Below are 15,469 nucleotides of genomic sequence, written 5' to 3'. Positions count from 1 at the left end.
CACAGACTATGTCAGGAAAGCTATCATTGGGGTCTTGAGACATTTCCATACAGGTCACAGCATGTGAACTATTTATCCAAGAAATTAGCATTTAAAAAAAACTTTACGTAAATAACTATGAAAATCCTGGTGCGCCAGCGAGATCTACGTAATTTTGACGTCACATTGGCGCGCGCTAGGTCGGCTGCTGCGACTGTAAAAAGGCCTTAAGGCAGACAGAGATATTGCATTGTCTTGGGTGCTGCAGGGACTAGCCAAACTGGCCACCAGCAGATTAAATCAGTTTGTATTATTAAATAGCCTGTCACTTCACCTTTTGTTGTCACAAGGACCCCTTGATTAGCCCAGCCCACAACCTTTTGTTACAATCCAGCCTTGTTGCTAAAAAGTATTTTCTTCAAAATAGACCTGTGATAATTTTACTGAACTGCATCTCACTTCTAAACTAGGCCATGTAAGACCCTCAGTTGCAAAATGACAACAATACTTGAAGTTTTTTAAAGACATCATTCACATCATAGTCATTGGAGCCTACTGCCCTTTTAGTATCATTATTAAGGAGCATAATAGACTAACCAGAAAAGTATTGTGTGAATTTAGTGGAATGTGTAAATAGGATTAGGAAGTAGCTTGTTGAGTTTGAGCACAAAGGGTTCAGTACTCATAAATGGTTGAGAATCACTGCACAACTTACAGTACTATTGACCCTTGGTAAGGTTTTTTAATATAATAATCCACTCTGGCGGCAGCCATATGACACAACCATGAATGTTACCATCAACCTACCAAAAACATAAATTTGCTTTCACTGAAAGTGATCAAATGCCTCAATGATTGGCTATTTTAAATGTGTTTGTGATGGTAACTTAACCGTTTCTTAAGCAGCTTCATGAAAAACGGTATTTGGAAAAAACTGAAGATTGGAAAACCATAGATCCAATTTCAATCAAGTTTACTTAATCATTTCACAACTGTATCTAAGAACAAAACACAAGGTAAGAATATTTGGGTGCACAAAGAGATTGAACAGGGTTAACATAAAATAAACAGTGATTTGTGATTTTCTCACTGTGTATGTACCTTGGCTTCCATCTCAGCATCCAGAATGCCTCCTTTCTGTTCCTGCAGCAGGGCATAGGCTCGCTGTAAGGCCTGATACTCCCTGGTCAGCTGACGGAAACGCAGCTCCGACTCCTCGTTGGCTAGACCCTTGTTTGACACACACAGGTTAGAGGCCAAAGTCTATGGCTGAATTGCGCTTACAGTATATCTCTTTTCAGATGTAACTGAATAGATTTGATAGTGAATTAAAACAGAATGGTCACTGTGACTGTTCTCACCTCCTCCAGGTCTTCATCAGGAGTAGCAGGAGTTCTGTCCATCCGGAACGAAGCCACTGAAGATGTCTCAGAGTCCATAGACTCCTCATCATACCCAAAATACGTGTCTACTACGATGTGCCTCTGCAGAGGAGGAAGACAACAAAAAGAGTTACTATACAGACCTAAACAACTCTGATGTCTAACAATTAATATGCCTTTTTAACATAGCCTCAGATCCAAATCATCACCCATCGGTGTCCCCGAAAGCTTTTTCCTTTCCATTTCCATTGCTGCATTCAGCTAAATATGCCTCTATGGCATTATCATTTACTCCAGCAACAGATGTGAATGCGGGTTTAAACCATCTGGCAGTTTTGACATACTTGAGTATCAGAGGGTGGAGTTGAATGTTTGAATTTTGATTTTTTTATTTATTACATGACTCTCTAAAGGTTTTGCTTCCACAAGACTCACTTTACTATATGCTGAGCCTAGACGTCACTTAACAACTTGTCATTTAACAAAGTTTGGAATTAAGTTGACAAATATTGTTGGAAAGGATTTTTACAAAACATGCCCCTTAGCTTCTCAACAATACTAATTTGTTAAAAGTGTTTTTCAAGAAATACACTATATACCAGTAACCAAACTAAGTACACATTAAGATAAATAGCTAGAAACAAACATAATTATCTCTACCTTTATTGGCCTCGAACTTCTTTTATGCCTTTTCTTTCGTAATAGTTTTTCCCGGTCCTGGAAAAAAAACAGACAAATGGAAAGAAGATAACACACCATGGTAAGATGATTCGTTTTTCTTTCTTCTCTTTTCAAAAGAAAACAAAACTATTGACAACACAACACTGAAACAAGCTTTTTCACACAGTTCACCGAAGATGTCAGGAATCATAGGATGTTGATAGAGTTTCACATGTTAATTGTCTTGTGGTGATCACTCTGCTTATTAAGGACACAACTATATTATATTTATAAAATAAGCTGCACAGAGTGCCTGGTTACAAATACAATGTACATTAAGTTGGTGCAGCGACAGTGGTGGAAATCTATACTGTAGGTATCCTTGACTGAAGAATATTGCTGGTATGCAAATAACAACCACATGAATAAATGTAATGATATGAATTATAATATGACTATTAATGATCTGAAAATCTTAAATTGTTACATTTTTGAATATATTTATCAAACACAAAAGATGCAAAAAGGAAGGTGTCTTACACTATACTGTGTATGTTTTACTAGGTTTTTTTAGAATCAGGGTACAGGAGCATGCAGCTTCCACATGAGCACAGGATCAACCCCCATGACCCCAACTGCCTACTGTGCACAATTACTGAAAAGAGCAAAAACCTGTTCATTTGCACCCTTAAGAAATAGAAAAATACATACTCTTGTCAGCTCATCAATCATGGTTTGTTGCTCCAGGACTTGAAGCTTGAGAAAGGCTATTTCCTGGTCATCATGTGCTTGGTCCAGGTCATTCAGAGACTTCAGCTTCTTCAGCGGAGGATGACAGCTGATCTTCTCCTTCTGCAGACACACAGCACACACAGAGGAAAGGGTCCTCTAGGGTCAAACTATCATCTGTAAATCAGTCTGTCCCTTTTGCGAATTAAGTACTAAATGCACATGTACAGTATCTGATGCTAATGTGACTTTGTGCTGACCATCTCATGGTTCTCCTTGGCCAGGATCTTGAGTTTCTCCTCCAGCTTCTGGATAGTCTGAGTCAAATCATCATTCCTCTTACTCATCAGCTTGTTCTTGTCCAGCAGTGGCTTACACTGCTTCTCTGACTCTCGAACTCGCTTCAGCTGGTGGGGAGAAAGCGACACAAGGATATGTTTAATTGTGACTGGCGTGAGGAAGGTGGACAGTAGGCCTGTACGATAAATCGTTATAAAATCGCGATCTCAATCTCTTAATTTATTGAAAGCATTTGACATTGAGATTAACATGTTTTAATTATGTAAAGACATGTTCAAAGAGTTCAGATAGAGCCTGTATCAGGGCCATATTTAGTGTGTAATATGTCACTATTTTTGGTAGCCTACTGTACTTAAATGGCCAGTATGTACTTTATTTTCTTTATTCATTGATGTTTACAGGCTTGGTAGTGATAGGTGCCCATAAAAATCGATGTCTGGTACTGCCAATTTGTTTTGTTTTGTCATGGTTCATGTATGCAATAAACATTACACTCCACACAAAATCGGGGCAGAGAATCGTGATATCAATTCTAAGTTAAAAAATCGTGATTCATATTTTTCCCCGAATCGTGCAGGCCTAGTGGACAGCGAGAGATAGAAGCTGGGAGATGTGAAGGAAAGGCAGAAAGATAAAGATAAGTGATAGAAGGAAGAGAGAGTAGGGCTTTACTTTAACTAAGTCATTTTGGTCCTACCAGTTCATTCCTCTCATCGACCAGCAGTGAGTTGCGGTCTTCTAATTTGCGGATAGTCGAGTTGAGGTCAGCAATGCGCCTCTGGTTTCTCCTCAAGTCCTGAAACACACAAACCAAAAACAACAATTTATCATTTCACTAATCCAATCACTAGCCAGGTGTAGAGAAAAATTTTGTAGTATTTAGTAGTATTATTATTTTAATGTAATACCAGGAGGTTATTATTGTTATACTTTAAATTCTTATGTGCTCGCATCTCATTGACATTAAATCTAAATGTCATGAATTCACATTAACACGTTAACAGTGGGTCAGCTCATGAGTTGACACGTTTCAATTGTGACGATTGATTGGTTTCTGCTTTTTTTTGTCATGCTGGTCATGGGACAGAAAAATCACAATGAAACACCTCACATCTCTTATGTTTCTGACAAGTTTGAGGGTGCACAAAACAAATTCTGAGCGCCACTCGTTGTGCAAGTCAACATTTGATCAGCAGAATGAGATTTGAGCGTGCAATCCCGATCATGCGTGCGCTGCAGTCTGTTCTTTCTATTATCTCTAGCTGTTACGAGCACTTGAGATCGTAACCCCTTTTGACTAACAAAGTCATCTCTCTAACAAAGTTGAAGTCCGCACAAGGAAAAAAAAAAAGAAGTCAGCTTTTGAATACATTGCTCCTCTCTAAGGAGCGGTTGCCGACAATATGACTATTTAGATGACGCTATGCTCTCAGTTTGAGTTTAAGTCTGTCAAAAGTGAGCGTGAGCAACTATGATCATTACGAGCATGATAATCCCTATTGCTGGCTCACATGTAGTTACACAAGTCCTCGTGCATGCTCAAATCATGTGTTACAAAACCGGGCATGGCACATCGGCACCAAATAGTGGTATTCAAGGGCTAAAGCAAAGAGGGACAAATGGGGTTCAAGAGACAGGAAGGCTCGCGTGGATAGGTTGATATAATGTTTGATATGAATGAGCAGAGCATGGGACTTCTCCTTGCCATTCCTCTCTACTTACTGGGCTACCACAGTGTTCTGCTCCATCTCCAGCCCTGCCTGGAATCTCTCTCTTTGGACTTCCCAGGCCGCACTCAGCCTCCTTGACGAGGAACAGTTGTTCGTCCAGGGCGTCCTTCTGAAGCTGCAGCTTCTGTAAGAAACCTACCGTTGACTCCAGTTCCTTCTCCAGACCAAAGATGGTCCGGTCTTTAGATTTGATTTCATCCACCTATAGTGAAGGAGAAGGAAATAATGGTGTGTCTCAGATATTGCTGAAAGGACATTACTTGCTTCTGTTGAAGAGTGTTTTTATTTATTTATTTCCAGTGTCACTCTGCTGTAGCTAACTTTTGTCATTCACCTTGTAAAAACAAAAGGACAGTTATGTTGAAAATCAAGTGACTCAAGAGAGTAAAAATAAGCTGCTCTGCCTTTTTCAGTTTTTTTGTTATTGTAAAGTACTTTACAAGCAGACATTTCGAGCTTCGAAATCAAACCTCAGGAACCCAACAAAGTCACCAATGCCATTTAGTACGTTAAAAATTAAATAAAAGGTTATCCTGTAGCTCTACAACAAACCCTTTCACACAGTTCACATGAAACAGAAATGTAACAGATGTAACAGGAACAACAATCTACTGCACTATGCTTCGCCCCTCTTCCCATGCTGCATAGATAATATAATAATGTCAGTCGTTTAGTGTTTCGTAGCAGTGACTGCGCATACCAGTCTGCGGATGTCCTTCTCACAGTCCCACTTGATCTTGGAGATCTGCTCCTGGTGCTGCTGGTGCTCCACCCGCAGGTCGCCAGCCTTCATCTTGTCGGACTGGATCATGTTGCTGAGAGCCTCGTCGGTCTGCTTCTTAGCAGACTTCAGCTCCACTATCTCCTGCAGGAGCTTCACTCTCTCCTGGTCAAAGAAGCGACGTGCATCCTCCTTGGCTTCCAGGGTCAGTGCTGTGCGCACCTGAAGAAGCAGGGGGAGAAAGAGGAAGGGTTTTGATGTGGCTTGGCAGGATTTACACAGAACACTTATCGGGAGTTTTTTTTAGATTATCTGGGGAAAACGAAGGTGAGTAGTGAGTATTTATTTTGAGTGCTTCCCGCATCTGGAGCTTTTTTTCTCAGAAGTGAAAGTGATTGTCCTGTGCCAAGCCCCTCTGTCCTGGTTTAGTTCCACCGCTGCAGCTTTTGGATTTTTGTTTTGGGTGAAATGTATCTGTTTTAATCTGCCCCACAACTGCAAAATCAAACAATAGCTTCACTGCCCTTTCCTTTTTTTGGGGGGCATTTTAGGTCCTTAATTGACAGGACAGCTGAAGACATGAAAGAGAGAGAGGAGAAAGACCTGCAGTATAGGGCTGCAGGTCAGAGTCAAACCCAGGCCCACTGCGTCAAGGAGTAAACCTCTATAAATGGGCACCCGCTCTACCAACTGAGCTATCTGGGCGCCCTTCACTGCCCTTTCTTAACCTCACCTTCTCTCCGCTGCCATCGCGCATGGCGCTCAGTGCCGCTTTGAGCCTCTGGTTCTCCTGGTCTTTGATTTTGGCGTGGCGGGCCAGCTCCTGCTCATGCTGCCGTGTCAGGTTTTCCCTTAGAGCCTGGAGCTCCTTTTGCTTTTCCTCGTGCCACTTGGCCCGCTGTTCCGTCAACATGGCAGTGTGACGGTGCTGCTCCTGCTCTCGCACCCGCTTCACCTCCTGAAGCTTGTCGCGCTCTAGTTTGCTCACCTGTGAGAAGAAGAGGAAAGAGGAATTAGGTTATTTTACATAGCGGGCATTCCTACTGTTATACTCCAAGTGGGCATCAGTCATTGTTTTTTTAACATTTGACTCTCTGGTCTTACTTGATTCAATTGTAATTGATTTTGTTAAGGTTAAAAGGTCATTAATAATCTTTTGTTTTTGATAACCAACTTTAACATGAATTCAAGTTCGTAGCAATGGTTTAAGACCTGGTGGGGACAAAAGGAAGTTAGAGGTTATTCAACCCAAAAAAAAGTGAATGCTATTTCCTGCAATTATATACACTTATATGAATCTCGGAAATATCTAATTACTGGTATATTTAAATTGGTCATCATTCTTTCCATAATAATGGTAGTGTAACAAAAAAACGTCATGCTGTGTACATTGCAGCATTGCTAATGCACTAACCTTATAATCCCACTTAGTTTTCTTGTTAGAGATCTGATACTTCATCATAAATGATATGGTACCTTTACTACAAAAAGCACTGCCCTTTACTACCATATCTTTGAGTGATGTTCAATTGTAATTGTAATTTTTAGGACATTGACTGCAACTAAAACACAGACCAAATGATTTTTGTGACACAAAACACATTCCGCTGTTTCCTTCTCAGGCTGTGAGGCTGAATCACAAGTGAGGCTGAATCTAAATGTCAACCATCCAGACTTCTGTACAGTGTATACACCGTAATATGTTCCCCGGCATCACATCAAGTCTGTGACAGCATTGGGCTAAGACAGGACTTCAGAAATCAATTGTTGCTATTGATGTACAGTATAAATGATTAATGTTATTATTCCTCTCTTTTGCATCGTGACATACGATAGTAGGTAGTAGGAACTATGGGTAATAGTAATCTTCCAAGCAAGGTAAAGTAAAGTCTGCACTCAAACAGGTCTCTCTAGAAGTCTGTAGAAAGTTCGCTTGGGGCCCCTCAGCTCTCGCAGACTTCCCAGTGCGGCCAGGTCCAAATATTTGGATTCAGCTTAGTGGGGCTTTCACACCTTCGCGCGCTACATTGCCTAAGCTTGCATTGACTGTGAGCTACAATATTTGAAATATTCAGAGGAAATGTATATATTTTGATGTTTTACAGTACCTTGCATTTTTCTTGGTGTAGCTCTATCTGAATGTCAGTCAGCTTGGACCTGAGTTCTTCATTGGCTGCCTGTAGGGCAGAGATGAGCGCTTCAGGCTTCTCGCTCTTCGTACGCCCTTTCTTGGCCATTGAGTCAAATACTAGAGAGGCTCTTCTAATGCATTCATTGAGACTTCACAGAAACTTTCCAAGGCACTGCGAAGGTTTCCAGTTCCTCCTCTTTCTCATTATCCTATCAGAAAAAGGGCTTGGGTGTGGAGAAGAGACAAAGACAGAGAGAATGAGACATAGTAGCAGAGGTGACATAATTGCGACTTTGTGTTTGTGCGGACTGGCCTGCGCTTGTTTGTGCGAGCAGTGTGAGTTGAGAAGTGGCGATAGTGAAGGATTGTAGATGCAGGCCAATGACAAGAGGATGGCTGGTTCTCATTTTCAAATTTTTATTTTAAATCTTAAATCTTAAATCATTAACTGGGGAAGTTCTGTGCTTATATGTTTTATTTATTTTGTTTATCCCGTTCACCTGCAGTGCCTTGTCAAATTAATGCAAATTAGCGCATTTTAATTAGTTAACGTCTAATTTGCATATCAATGTGACGATTGTGATGACTTTATTAGACACAGATTTTACTGTAGCTGTTCACCTGGATTGTCTCCATTAAGTACAGTACATTGGCCTGTAGGGCCATGATGCCTCAGCTAAACCTTAGCTAACTTATTACATAAGCTAGTAGCTCATGTTAGCAAGACAGAATGTTTGTTAAATGAATGTTAATTAGCTGTAAACTCGAGGCACTGGCTGTTAGTCTTTTGTTCATCACCACTCACCTCCAACGAGCCAAGAAAAACTTTCTGGGGTAGGAGCTGGAAGGGACTGCTGCCTTTGTGTGTGTGTCTGATCTGATATTTAGATTTTTTTATTCAAGAAATACGTTTTCTTTAACAGTGAAGCTGTGTGCAAACAGGAATATATATAGGCTATATTTATTATTAAAAAATAATTATGTATTCAGAAAAAGGGCACTTTCTCTCGAGGAAGAAAAAGGGCAGGTCAGTGCTCAAGCCCCTTTTGATGTCTATGTGTGCACGTGCCTGCCGCCATGCTTTCAAATTAAGACTGCATCCCCACAGTGTGTGTGTTAAACTTGAACTTGCTGGTGGTGACACATCATGACATGAAGTTGTTTGTAACTCTCAATGTATATTGCAAGCATTACTGCAACAATATCACGACTCACCAGGGTAGTGTCCTCTATATACTTCAAATGTGAATTTAAGATGTGCAATATCGGCAGAAAGAACATTGACCTAAGACCTTTATTATGTGTGTGCACAGGGAACTGAACTGAGTCTGTTTTTGCGTAGTCCTCCCTACCTACACATACACAGAGCAGTCCCTACGTGCAGTACAAGCTTTTCCAAAGACAATGTGTGTACTGCACACACAAACATATGAAATCACTCAAGGGCACTTGACAGAGAAATAGATGTCATTGCAGATACACTACTGCAGTACTACACTTAGTTATCAGTGTCATGGATCAAACAAGATATCCTGTAGTTACTGTTTGGCTAAACTAATGCGGTTAGACACAGTGTGACATTACTATTGATTAATTACAAAATGACAAATCAGTCTCTACTGATACTTGACATCAGAGTTGTGCTTTACCACAGCCTATGGTACCAATCAGCCCATTGTTAATATCTGCATGAATTGTAATCATCTCTGAATTACAAGTTGTGGCTCCGTTTGTGAACAGATTTACAGAACATACATGGGAGCAACTTACAACTTATTACAATAAATATGTGTTTACTATTTTACATGTCGCATAGTATCCTTCAAAGTTTCCAAGAAATGAACTAATATGAAACTGTAATGTCTAGGAAAGGATTCCTGGAAAGGAATGTGTAATTTGATACCTACTATTTGGGAAAATGTTTCCCAAATTTTTCTGGAAATCAACAACTGCTTCTAAACTCTACCCAGCTATGGAACTACTATAAAATATTTCTTTATTAATTCTTAAAAACTCAAGTTAATGAGTGGATACTTACTATGTGCACCGTCTCTACGATATACATCATAACCTACCAAATTCTATGGTTAAAACATTACCATGGTTGCACATCTTATTGCTTAAAGAAATACTGTACTATAAAACTGTGCATATGGCAGTTGCACACCACATGTTTTGCACATTATGACATGCATTAAGCTTAGGGATTATTGACTGTGATGCTGTAAGTGCTGCTGGCAGACTCTTATGTCATTTCTAAATTACTTTTTTTGTAATAAAACTGTCAACATTCAACCACTTGAAGCACTGTTAAAAAATCACTAGTTCAGCACATTTGTTTAAAGAATCTACAGACACACTTTATTTAAGCTGCTTACTTAATTGTCTGTATAATATACCTTTCTTAAGTGCCAACTTAAAACTGCTGTATTATTTAAAATAAGATGTTATTTTGTGGTACAGAAATTATTGCCCATGCTAATCTTATATTGTAGTATATATAGTTTTGCCAAAGTTTGGTTCTTTTATCAGTATCTCAAGTATGTTGATGGGTTTCCTTACTGTACACTTCTTAATGACTTTCCACAAAAGTGCACGTGCAAATGAACGTGCACACCATCCTGCACAGCCATGATGACTCAGGAGGAGTTGGATGGTGTCCGTCATAATCAGAGGAGGGATGACATAACATCGCTTAGAAGATTTTGAGATGCAGATTAGAGATGAAGCAGTCGTGATCGTCACATTAGGTCAACATGGGCTCATCACACTGCAGGGTTATGGTGCCTTTTTAAAAGTGCTGCCACTCTTTTTACTGTAAGTATCACTTATGGACTTCATCCAAGGAAACATTGATGACAATCAATCAATGGACCAGTAACTGTACACTGATTAATGTATATGTCAGCACATTGTACGGAAAAAAACAAAGCAACGTTGTCGGACATAATTTACACTGTGAAAGAGGTTCAAACACGTCGGTAATGTAACAGGCGAAAACCTATGCTTGTAATCCATAACTACACAATGCATATGCAATGTTTTGAGGGAACTTCAGGTTAACTTGATTTAGTGTCATTAAAAATTTCCATTTTTTTTAACATACATAACATAACAAGGCATTGATATACCTTGGATGTTTTCTCAAATTTAAGCATAACATTTTGGCACAGTATAGCTGGACATTTTTAAACACTGAAATGTGCAGTATTTTGACAGCAACTAATAATTTATAGTCTTTCAAATAATTAATGAATCATCTACCCTGCTGCACACTTATACTGTCAGCAGATATTTGAGATCCTCTGATCAGGGCTTACTGTGACAGAGCTTTTTAAACAATCGCTCCACTTTACCAAATATTTTGAAGAATGACTACATCTGTTGAAATCTTTAAAAAAAAACAGCTCAAGACGCATCTTTTTAGTCAGGCGTTCATCTAGCCAAATTGCAGACTGTATTATTTTATATTTATGAATTTGTGTTTTACTAAGATTTATTGTGGTTTATTGTGCTTTTAAGACTATTGATCTGTTTTAATGTATGTATTTATTTGGCCTGTGAAGCACTTCGTGACTTTGTCTGTGAAAAGTGATAAACAAATAAACTTTACTTACTTACTTACTTGAGTCCAAAGTGAAGTGTAAACTTGCTTATCTGGCAGTCGAAAAAAACGGAACTGTAAATTAACATTAATATTAAAGAGCAAGAAAGTTTGAGTTTGAACAGCTTTTACCAGTTAATATTATAATAGGTGTCCTTGATTAAAGGTTCAGTAGGTAATTTTTATAAATAAATAAAAACATGTCATATTTGCTGAAACTGTCACTATATAAGCAAAATATAATTGTCATATTCTGACAGAAGTACATGAGCCGGATGATCTGTGGTAAAAAAAACAAACATGTACCTTTGCATCCTCCTTGTGCTCCTAATGGCATTTGCAAGCTTCCACCACGACTGAAGGAAAACAACCAATCAGAGCCAAAGAGTCTCTCACACAGTGTCAATCACTGCTCCGATCAAACTGTCAACAGGCAGCACTCATCAAATATGAATCAAGATTCTGTTACTGCATAGCCTATTACTCACTTTAAATGTTTCCAGAAACATATTTTAGTGTACTATTTAGCTGTGAAATTAGAAAGTTTGTTCCAGCTGATGGGATGTGCTTGGTTTTGAACATGGCAGCCAAAGCAAACTCTGCTGGCTTTCTCCCATACAGGATAGTTATTTCAGTTAGGCTACTCTTCCAATCAATAAAGCCTACTGGTGCTGATGTAGTACCATAATCCAGTTTAACAAAATGTTTTAGTTCTTCCAATTGTATCTAATTTGTATACACAAAACATACTAATTATACTAATTTTAATTCTAAAAATACATCTGATTAGTTTTTACATATTATTATGATATTAGTACAACTTTTTAATGTAAGGCTCCTTTTATAAAGAGTATAAAATATGTAACAAATGGCTTTGAGGTTTTGTACAGCACTTAACGTGAGGGTTTGTGGTAGATACAATCAGTCAGAAGGACATGGCAACCCAAATGTTGTTCTTGTCAATAAAGCTTTAATAAAGCCAATACTTACAACTTATTGAACCACTACATGGGTGCCTTATCAAAAAATGGTACAATATATTTTAGAGCTGCAATGATCAGTCGATTAACTGTTTGATTAAAAAACTATTTTAATCTGGTCAAGCTAAGCAACAACATGTACAAAACTAGTGATCAGGGTAAATGATGATGATACAACTATAACCATCTTAGTCCAGCTGAATACACCAGCATCATGAAAAACCAACCACAACTCACCATACTGCTAATACTGTATTAACCTACAAACCATCCACAGCAGCCAGGTAATGTTTGGGGGGAGACTAGATCAAGTCAATCTGATTACTGTCATATTGCATTTCCAGACTGCACTGAGAAATAATCTGCTGGCTCTATTATGTACATACGGAAATCATAATAGTTACTAGTTGGATATGAACTGTAACCATCTCTACAACAAGTAGGCTACATAGAGTGGCTAAAGCAGGATGCTTTTACTATAGGGCTAAACAACATACTGGGCACATGGTGTATTTGTGTAGCCTAGAAATCTAGATGCACCCTAGTGGCAGCAAATTTATTTTGCAGCCAGGGGGGTCTAGGCACTCTCTCGTTGGCTTGTGAGCTGGAAAAACCAAACTCTGGTCAGGCCAATCACATCGTGTATAGAGGCGTTAGGCGGGCTTATGGCTGCTGCTGCTGGGAACAGCGGTCTTCTGGAAGACTTGGAGTTAAGCTTTTCTTTGAGAAAAGAACAAAGAACGGCACTGAAATCATTCTTAAAAAAGGAAGATGTGTTCGGAGTTTTGCCGACCGGATACGGCAAAAGTTTAATCTATCAACTAGCTTCGCTACCTTCTTCATTGCTCTGCCTGGTTGTAGTGCTATCCTATTGCGTGCAGTGGTAATTTGAAAGACAACCGTTTATCCCGCCCCTCGGATTGAGCTCCGTCAATGGTGAGTTCCCAGACCCAACATCTTGATGTGGGTCTGGCTTGTCATGCTAGTATTTGTGTACACTTATTTTCCTATAATGTTGTCTATGCAGCAGTGGCTTTATTGCTTGGTAGAACTTAGCTTATTAAGTAAGCAGTCTGAGCCGTGGAGTTATCGTCTGCCAGAGCTCAATGGTATTTGTTTTGTGTCACACAAGTGGTCAAAAAAATACAGTTAAAAAAAATCTGTCTTTCCAGTTACGCTGAAAAAGCCGTCCTACAAAGGGCTTACCGGTACAAAACATGCTGCTTACTTTCCAAGCACCACTTTATTTAAACAGAACACTGGGTCAAATCAATACAAAAAAATTAAACCACATTTATTATTTTACTGTGGTCACTGGGAACATGCTTTTAACACAACGTTGACATATTTTTATCTGCTATGATTGACAAATGTGTCAGTAAATAGTACATCACTCAGACACGTCGCAACATTAGCATACATTTGGAGTTATGTTACTGCTGTACACCAAATAAAAGTCCAATATTATTCTGTTTTGGTTTCAACCAACTTCCGGGGAAAATATCTCGCTAACTCTGTCCATCTTGGTGCTGAGGAGGTAGTGTACAGTGGGTTTATCACAACGTTTTCACTGAAAACATTCGCCTGCTGCTGCTGGAAAGCAGGTTGATTAGAGCAGTGAGACCAAACCATACAGTGCGATCTGTAAAATCAAAACAATTAGGTAGAAAGATGTTCAAATGCACAATGGAGCTGCAGAGTCAAATAATAATTCTCTTTCACATGAAGCACACTGGCACCATGACCCACTTTTAACTCCTCAGACATCAATTTTGGGTGTTGGTGCTGGGTTTTCCAGACGGAGTGTACCAGGATACTCACAGAAACGCTGCTGCCTGTCAGCTTGAGTCTGAAGGCCCTCTGAGGTCTTACGGTAAAAGCCATGTAGACATTTATGTTGGGTTTTAAGGACAGACTTTTTTTTTTTTAAGTCTTCCAATCATTTTCATGATAATTTGGCCTGCATGCTAATGCTGCATTTAGCTAAATCAGTTTTGCCAAATATGGCTCGTTCACTACCATTTTACATGTCATAAGATAAGTAAAATGAAAGCGCCAGTGTTGTGTAAAGTTGCAATGTCCATCAATATTAGGCAACTAACATTTAGAAATGACCACTTCAGCATGTAAGAGCTGAGATTAGACATAAATAGGCATATTCCTTGCTGCTCATAAACAAGAGGCTGTGGGTTCTGTAGTTTTTCATTTCCAAAATAAATCTTTCTACCTTTTGCCAACATTTTCTATATCAGGACCTACCATCTGTCATCCCCTTCTACTCAAACTATCGTACAAGCCATACTTTGCCTTGGGTTACTGTTAGTACTAAATAATAAGATAAGCTTTGGTTGCTTTTGGGGATCATATTTGGAGCTTCCATAAGCCCTCTTAGTGTGTTGAGGATACCAGCCAGGCAAGACATAGCCTAAGGAGCTCTGTAGTGAAGCAGTTCACAAAACGCTGGTCAGAATTGAGCTACAGCTACTGGTGGTAAACATAAAGGAAAACCTGCAACTTTTTGATTGGCATTGCACATAATATATATCCTGAACTTTTGCACACTCCCTGATCAACATTTTTGCACATCCTGCACAAAACCATACAGCCTTCTTTTCTTATTCTAAACCAGTAATAGTATAGGTTATTTTGCCTTTAAAATACTTTTGTATAATATTTCTATTCTTTATTCATGTTCTTGTCTGTTACAGTACAGTACTTTATTGTTTATTTCCTTTAAATATGTTTATGTATGCACCAATCACCAAGGCTTTGACACTTTGTAAGTGTTATTTACGTGGCAATGAATCCTATTCTGACTCTGATTTCTTAATACTAAGACAATGTTTACCGAAGACAAACTATCGTACATTTAAAGTCATTTTGACTTCAACAAATGTGCAGAGCATTTTTAGGAAAGTGAGGGTTGGTTTCTACCTGGTCAAATTCCAAATGTTGAGAAAAAAAAGCCTAAAGGCAAAGCCTCCCTTAATATGTAATCTGGTTATGATTGATGCGTTTGATGTATTACATAACAACTGAAAACTGACAGATAATACATAAAAATAATACATTCTACTGTTTTTGAAGAGGACTTTAAATGATGCTAGATGATAGATTACATTTTTGTTTTACACCAACCTTTTACTTTATCAAAACGTGCATCAAAAATATATAGTATGATCATATTAACACATTTAGATGTGGGGCAGGAATCCAAACTTCTCTTACTACCGGACAGATCTCATAACTGCTC

General features: G+C 38.9%; 1 protein-coding gene across 1 annotated transcript in view; it reads right to left on the bottom strand.

The window, feature by feature from the left end:
* Positions 1-15,469, bottom strand: part of jakmip2 (janus kinase and microtubule interacting protein 2) — a 31,186-nt gene that overhangs the window by 13,855 nt on the left and 1,862 nt on the right. The window contains exons 2-11 of the mRNA XM_078266573.1: positions 7,610-7,856; positions 6,235-6,489; positions 5,481-5,723; positions 4,773-4,982; positions 3,748-3,846; positions 3,011-3,157; positions 2,733-2,873; positions 2,022-2,078; positions 1,341-1,463; positions 1,081-1,209 (exon numbers count right to left, since the gene is read on the bottom strand). Of these exons, the coding sequence (XP_078122699.1) occupies positions 1,081-1,209; positions 1,341-1,463; positions 2,022-2,078; positions 2,733-2,873; positions 3,011-3,157; positions 3,748-3,846; positions 4,773-4,982; positions 5,481-5,723; positions 6,235-6,489; positions 7,610-7,738 (1,533 nt within the window). The 5' untranslated portion in view covers positions 7,739-7,856. The remainder of the gene's footprint in view (positions 1-1,080; positions 1,210-1,340; positions 1,464-2,021; positions 2,079-2,732; positions 2,874-3,010; positions 3,158-3,747; positions 3,847-4,772; positions 4,983-5,480; positions 5,724-6,234; positions 6,490-7,609; positions 7,857-15,469) is intronic.

Source organism: Sander vitreus, chromosome 13, assembly GCF_031162955.1.
Source record: "Sander vitreus isolate 19-12246 chromosome 13, sanVit1, whole genome shotgun sequence".
Lineage (NCBI taxonomy): Eukaryota > Metazoa > Chordata > Actinopteri > Perciformes > Percidae > Sander > Sander vitreus.
Note: the sequence above shows the minus strand (reverse complement) of the source record. Positions and strands in the feature narration are given on the sequence as shown.